Here is a 7,777-nt window from a genome sequence, read left to right as displayed (position 1 = left end):
GTTCCACCGGAAAGTCAGAATTTCAATGCCGGCGTCTAGCCGGGTATTACATCTACGGTCTCCCTGGTCCGATCCTACACAGGTGGACGCAAATGAGGGACCAACATAACTATTACATGACTCTAAACAACTCCCCCAAAAACCCCCTAAAACATAACAAAACATGCATAAGAATCAAGTAAAAGAAGGCTGGGTAGAGAACTTTCGCGGCAGGTTCGGTAGCCCTCTTTTCGAAATTCATAAATGTCTACCAAGGAATAGCTGGCCTCAAACTAGCAGATCGGATTTCTTTCTCCCACGTCATATATAACTCTCAAAAAAGTGAAAGGGAATTCTCCAACGTCATATAACCCTTAGAGAAGTGAAAGAAAATATAATAATATATAAATATTATAATATTATCTTATTTTTAAAAAAAATCTCATTTATAAATATGCCAAGAAATATTCTTACATTTATCCATAGACAACAACTAATGAAACAAATGATAAGACAAATGAGAGCTCCTCTTTTCAAGGTGGGCAGACCTTGAAAAGAGGCTTCTCTCCTTTTAAGGGGGACTTTCTCCTCATGAGAGGCTTTGTCCCTTTCCATTTTTCCTTTTTCCTAACTTCTTCTTCCTCTTCTCTATTGTTTTCTCGGCATCTTCTACCTATTATTATTACTCTAGGTTACAGATCTAATCTGAACGTTGGAAGGTCTCCACCGAAAAGATCCAGTAGTTTGTCCATTTTTCTTTATTTTTCATATCTTTTTTCAAGATAAGTATCGAGAGACTCATGGGAAGGAGTAAGAGAAAACAAGGTTATCACATGCTTTCTTAAAGTTTCTGACTATTCCCACTTGATAAAGATGCAGGTACCAATCTCACAGAGAATATGTTTCCGTTTTATCTCTTCCAGCTATTACAGGAATTCTACATTGTTAATCTACATTATTCAATTTCAGTTACCTCAGAAACCTAATCTAACATTTGACAATGTTACAGGGCTAGAAACAAGACAAAAATCTCTCCCCCCCCCCTCCCCCCCCCCACCTGGATTCAATGTCGCAAGTTTCTGAGCCTCTTAGGAATGCTCTTCAGAGATTGGGGCATCCCATAAACAACCTATATTGTTGCTCCTTCTAATGCCTTCATGACCAACCCCTCCGCGGCCGACGAATATCTGACAGCGTTGGATGAAACCATGCCTGGATAAGCCCTGTTCTTGCTTCAGGGAGGTAATAACTCGTCCCTTGTCAGAAACATTGGTTAAACGAGACGTGCTCCAAAAATAATTAAAAACTGTTAACATTAAATTGATAAATACTGTAGTAACTAAATCAATTTCTTCTGCAAAGCATCAGAGGACTAAATGCATGTAAGGAGGAACAACAAAATGCTAATAGTAGAACAATGAGAATGGAAAATAGGAAGGTTCAGCATGCTCTTGAGCAGCCTGACCATTTCTCGATTTCAAAGCAACCCGAGAAAAGGGTGAAGAGAAATAGCCAGAGGCATGCATCAATCTTAGCTTTCTATTCGGTGGTCTTGTTGAGGAGCTCAACTACTTCCAACTATTCAGGTATAATTCGTAGCATTACATTGCCTGGCTTAGTAATGCTCATGTACGCAGGTCTAATAAAATTATAATTAATTTACTTATTTAAGACTAAAATTAAAAGATTTAGATTATTATTAGAAAAATTCAGATTGTTTTTTATTAAGCTTTGATGAACAGCATAGTTTGCTATAAAGAAAACCATACTCTAGGGATTAAAAAGTTTTTCATATCAAACTCAAAAGTCGTTGGTGTTGCACATTGAATGGACCTTTATTATGTCTATATACGAAAGTAAATGCATTAACTGAAGGCTTATTACTCTTCGTGTTGGCCAATGAGCAATGGCTATCACTTTCACACAGCTATGAGCCATGGAATGACGAAGCTAAACGTTGTTGCCTTAATTATAGGTGCCGAAATCTCAAGTGCATTTCCTGGTGCTTTCTACCAGCTATTACAACAATTCTACACGGTTAATCTGCAGTATTCAATTCCAGTTATTTCAAATCCTCAATCTAACATTTGGCAACCTTATACTGGGGTAGAAAACAATACCAGATTCGCCTCCAGTTACCTGAATTCAACAGCATTATTTTCAGAGCCTCTTAGGAATGATCGGCGCCACCATATCTGGAAAGCTTTGCTGAGATTGGGGCATTCAGTACCACGCTTGGAGAAACACCTGAACCATTCCATAAATAACGTATGCTGTTGCTTCCGGGGAAGTGTTAAGAGTGTCTGACCCATGGCTTCTTCCAGTGCCTTCATGTCCAACTCCTTTTTACATCTCCGCAACCAACCAAAATCTGATAACATTGGATGAAACCATGCCTGGAGAAACCCTGTTCTTGCATCTGAATGGCAATGCAGTTTTCTGGTACCCATTGCAATTATTAGTGTTGCAGAAATCCGGCTAAGCTCATATCTGATCATTGGAGATGTATCCTCATGCAGTTTAAGCAGTTCCCCTTGATCTGCCCACATATCCACAAATTTCTCGCCCATCTGCTGATCAAGAAGGATTTCTAGCAACCAGTTGATGTTACCAACTTGTTGGGAGATGCGTTCAATCAATGGTTTACCTGTTTCTCTTTTTGTTGCCTTCCGATTGGGTGAAGTGTTAGTGGCCTCCTCTAAAAGGTTGACTAGAGAACTTAGACAGGACTGGCAGACAATGTAGAGATCCTCCTTATTAAGTTCAGGATGGTACTTCTCATGCATTGAGCTTCTGCAAAAGAGACTTTTAACTAATGACTTTAATTCATTTCTTGCATTGGTGTATGTACAGGTGGTGACAGACCAAACTAGTTGTCTACCTAAATTTTGTTGGCAATCCACTGAGTTATGCAAGTAGAGTCTAGCCAAAATATCTCCACTCTCTGTGTCCTCAAACTTAAACACTGAAAACAGACCCCTGAGTTTTTGCTCTTCTTCTTCAGTCCACGGAACAGCCTCAAGGTATTTCAAACAGGACGAAACCCCTTTGGTAAACATGATGCTAGCAGATACCTAGAATAGTTTCAAGATAACTTGTTAAATGAATAAAAACAATTACTAATAAAATACAAAAATTTCTTTTATATATGGCCATTCTACACAAGACAAAACTCAAGTTCCTATAGTTCTAACTTTGACCATTTTTCCACATCACAAATTAAGGGCCTTCTGGTATCAATTCTGATACCAAAATTCTGGCTTTTGTCCAACAGTTTTTTTTACTATTATTATTATTGTTATCAAAACATGCTAGTTTTTTTTACTTGACGTCTTCAAGAGAAAAGTTTTTACAACAAAGAAAAACCACAGGAAGTGCTTTCACTTGTTTCATTAATTGTTTTTCAAGATATTACTATTGGAAAACAATCACCAAAAATAACATGAATACAAATTTGCTGTCTTTCAACCAACCACTAGTACTCTTTAGTAAAAATCTCAAGTAGGACTCCATGCATTTTATGCATTATGGACCAACTACATATGCAATGTGAGCTCAAATATGTTCCTTGAATTTATTTGCAGTTAATAACTTCCCTTTAAAAGATATGGGCTATAGTTCTTAATTGGACATAAGTTCAATTAAACCCCTATACTTTTATTCAAGGGTCAAATAAGCCCGATTCACTTTTTTTTTGCTAATTAAGCCCTCTACATTTACTTAAGGGCCAAATAAGCTTTCATCTAATATAATTTTTTTTAATAATAGAATATTACTTTTAACAATAAAAATATTTTTTATATAATAAAATTTCATCTTTATCATTTTAAAAATTATTTATTATATCTGTATACTTTTTAAATTTTTATGTTAATTAAAATACTAAATTTTTTATATTTTCAATTATAAAAAAATAATGTTTTATTATTTAAAAATAACATTTTATTATTAAACAAATAATATTATGTTATGTTATAATTTATTTGATCCTTAACAAAAATATAAGCGCTTAATTGGCCCAAAAATTAAAATTGGACTTATTTAGCTCGAGGCAAAGTATAGGGACTTAATTGAACTTATATCCGTTCTCTTAATTTGGACTGAATTTGATAACAGTATCAACTTGAGAAATTTAAGCCTGAGTATTTCAGGGCATCCCTGGGGTTAATTGCCTATGAAAACATTAGGAGGCATCTATTTTCAAACAAATGTGGTACTGTGAAACCTTGGATAGGCGTTTGGATAATTGGGTCCCTAAGCACTCAATAATCTCCTTATGAAAAGCCAGTGGGCTCAAGCTTGTCCTTGAAAAAGCATATTGATGCACTATAAATGGGTTTTGGTTGTGCTAAGTGCATCAGTATTAGGGATGGCAACGGATCGGGTATTTTCGGGTACCCGATCCGACCGAACCCTAATAGAACGGATTTGGGTAGTTATAATCGGGTTTGGGACGGATTCGAGTTTTAAAAATAATACCCGTTGCGGGTTCGGATTGGATTCGGGTTTTATGTACAGGGTACCCACCACCCGAACCCGTTTATATAAATAATTAATTTAATATAAAAAATATATTTTTCAATAATATTTATAAATTTTTTTTATATATTTTTATTTAAAAATTTAAATATAAATATTTTTTAGAAATATTAGATTTTTTAAATGAAAATTATTAATGAGAAATATTTTTTATATAAATTATTAATTAAAATATATAAGATTAAACGGGTTCGGGTTTTATTCGGATAATAATAATCGGATTTGGTACAGATTCGGATAGTTTAAATTAATTTTTAATCGGATTCGGAACGGATTCGGATATTACTAATATAAATCGAGTTCGGGTTCGGATAGTTTAATTTTCGCGGATACCCTACCCGTTTACATCCCTAATCAGTATCAGAAATACAATGATAAAATTTCACTTAGTATCACTGTAAAGTTGTTGGATAAATAACAAGTTTACATAATTTAAATTTGGGGAATGGACATAGATAAAGGTCATTGTTTGTGTGTATACAAATGTATATGTGTTCAAGAAGACAGGTTCATGATTAATATATTTCAACTCAACTTTACTAAATTTTAATCTCAAACTGAATGCGCTAACTTAGATCCTCTTCTTCTAGTCCATTCTATTCACGAAATATTTCCAACAATATGGCCTCAAAGAACATTCTTTATCAAAATATTAATGCGACAGTTTGTCTAGCTTTCACCTTTTCCTTTTCCTGATGCTTTTGACTATTGCTTCAGCATATCTATGCTAGAGATAGGCAAACCTTCTTTTCCTATTCATGATTGCAAATGTGCAATTAATACACAACTTCATGATTGCAAATGTGATAATTCTTCCACATTGCTGAAATAGCATAAATTTTAATCCCAAAAATTTATTGGGTAGCATCACCAACTTGGGAGAAGTAGCCACATTTAGTTGGATCAAATTACATGCTGCATCAGCAGTAAGATTTCTTGCATCTCAAATATATGCCAAGTCAATAATTTGGGACAATTTGGGAGAATTGGTACAGTCACAGTCTCTACACCAACTTAAGCCTTGCTATATTGATACCGATGCCAGAAGTTGTGTATATAACTAAGAAGGAAACAAAACATTGGCTCCCCATTTTGTGTAAATATTTCTGACATAATAACACATTTACAGCATAGAACAGTTTATGGCAGGGCTCATAAGTCAATTAGAATATTGGATGAAATTTTTGGTTGGGCAACAATAAGCAACTTGACTAAAACCTATACTCTGATCATATTTCTTTTATAAGTCAGCTGCTATGGCAGCTTACATAGAGGTTCCTCATAACAAAACCTCCACCATGACCCTCATTTCATAGGATTTCATAAACCTCAAGAACTATTCCCCAATTGCCATAATGTGATAAGGCTACTCTAAAAATATCATCCATCTGTTTCTTCTTCTCGTTCCCCTTGTCAAGGATGACAAAACTTAAGTGCTAGAAAGCCACTAAAAGGGAAACTCTGAGCTGCAAGAACTTTTTTTTTTCTTAAGAGCTGCAAGAACTTACTGTCCCTGAACAACATATTAGATATGAAATTCAAACAAGTAGAGAACAACACCATAACAGTAGACTAGGATACAAATGCACGTACTTGAATGGAACCTATTCCTAAAACGAATTTCATGTTGAGATAATCTTTCCTACACTCAATTTGTCATGATTCATTTTTGATAATGCAAAGTTCTTCCACAAATGCTGCATATATCCACTGTATTACACAATATTTCCAATAATACATGTAGGAAAATATAATAAAAAGCACACTGACCTCAAGTATATCAATGGCTCTATAAACCCCAATCTTCAAGAGCCTTTTAGTGATATTGTCCTCGAACATTAGCTCAATCGTGTCCCTAAAAACCCCCAAATTATCTACATCAGGCACCTCTATTCTGCACATCTTTGACGAAGCATTACTGACATTACTATCACCCGTCGACCTCAACCCTTTTCGATATTCCGAAATCAGCCCCGCGAAAACTTCCGAATTCGCAAGCAGAACCTCCGAGCTGGTTTCCAGTACCAAAGCCCCTCCATTCTTCCCCCTCAGATTCAGCCTCACGTCAAACATGTCCCCACATTGCTCCGAACCCGAACCCGGATGTGATAAAGAGCTCTCATCCTTGCCCGGGAAAGGCTCGGATCTCAATTTCAAAGCTGAATCGACGACTCGAGAAGGTTCATGAATGGAAGCGACCGCGGTTGGGTCGGAGTCGAGAGGGGAAACACGGCCCGGGGAGAGGATCCGACGAGGATCTATCTTACCCACGAAGTTTAACCCGGATTTGGAGTTAACCGGAGAGTTGGGAACCGAGTTTGAAGTGGGTTTAGAGAAAAAATCATGCTTTTTATGAATTTTTTTAGCTATGATTATAGTATTCTCCGGGCTATGAGGATGACCAGATGAAGAGCAGCAACAGGAGAATTTCCGCGTCTGGGAAGAGGGCTTCCGGCGGGCCGAATCGGCCATGGATTGGCGGCGAGTCAGATGACAAGTTCCAAAGTATGAAAGCAGCGGTGAACACAGAAGAAATGAAGAATAAAGAGAGTGAGAGTAGCATTATGAGGGAAGAAATGCCTTGTAATGATTTAAGACAAAGTTGTTTGTTTCGTGACTTTCCCGGGAATCGCGACTCCATCTTTTTCAAGGCTTATTCTGTTATGTTCGTTTTGTTGTTTACGAGGTCACAAGTAATGGCAAATATTTTATTTTACTTCACTGTTTTTTTTCTCTTGTTAGGAGCTTTTCTTTTTCTTAAAAAATATATATAATGGGATGCCACTAGCCACGTAAATTGAATTAAATTAACTATACACTAGTCAATTTAAATCAATATTTATAAAAATAATGATCAATTCATTTGAAATTAAAATTGACTTAAAAATTAAACTAATACCTTTAATTTTATGGATAGAAATTATTAGTTAGCTATTATCATCACTATTTCTTTTAGTATTTAATTGGAGGTAATTTTTTCTTTATGTTTTGCTTCATGGCAAGGGAAGGTACTAATAAAAGTGGGTTGGGATGTTTAGTTGCTGATGATAATTGGGTTCTGGACATCTTGATTATGATTGAGTTCATATTGAAAAGGTGAAGTTTCAACTCTATTAAGGTTCAATAATTAGGTTTGTCTCACATATAAGTTTAAGACTCGCTTGTACAGACCGAATAAGGCTCGGGTTTACATGTGGTAGGCTCAGTTCAATTAACTTGCTGGATCCGTGGGGCAGTGATCCTGTAATATTCGGGATCG

The 7,777-nt window shown here is 35.9% G+C and overlaps 1 protein-coding gene across 1 annotated transcript; it reads right to left on the bottom strand.

The window, feature by feature from the left end:
- Positions 1-1,031: 1,031 nt before the first annotated feature.
- On the bottom strand, positions 1,032-7,237 carry LOC110627494 (BTB/POZ domain-containing protein At2g13690). Its single transcript, XM_043949164.1, has 3 exons — positions 6,289-7,237; positions 2,119-3,053; positions 1,032-1,266 (listed from the first exon to the last, which is right to left on the bottom strand). Exons 1-3 carry the CDS (start codon positions 6,988-6,990, stop codon positions 1,068-1,070), a joined length of 1,836 nt encoding a protein of 611 aa, XP_043805099.1. The 5' UTR covers positions 6,991-7,237; the 3' UTR covers positions 1,032-1,067.
- Between the last annotated feature and the right edge of the window lie 540 nt (positions 7,238-7,777).

This window comes from Manihot esculenta, chromosome 12, assembly GCF_001659605.2.
Source record: "Manihot esculenta cultivar AM560-2 chromosome 12, M.esculenta_v8, whole genome shotgun sequence".
Classification (NCBI taxonomy): Eukaryota; Viridiplantae; Streptophyta; class Magnoliopsida; order Malpighiales; family Euphorbiaceae; genus Manihot; species Manihot esculenta.
The sequence above is the reverse complement of the archived record's forward strand: the minus strand, read 5'-3'. Positions and strand labels throughout refer to the sequence as shown.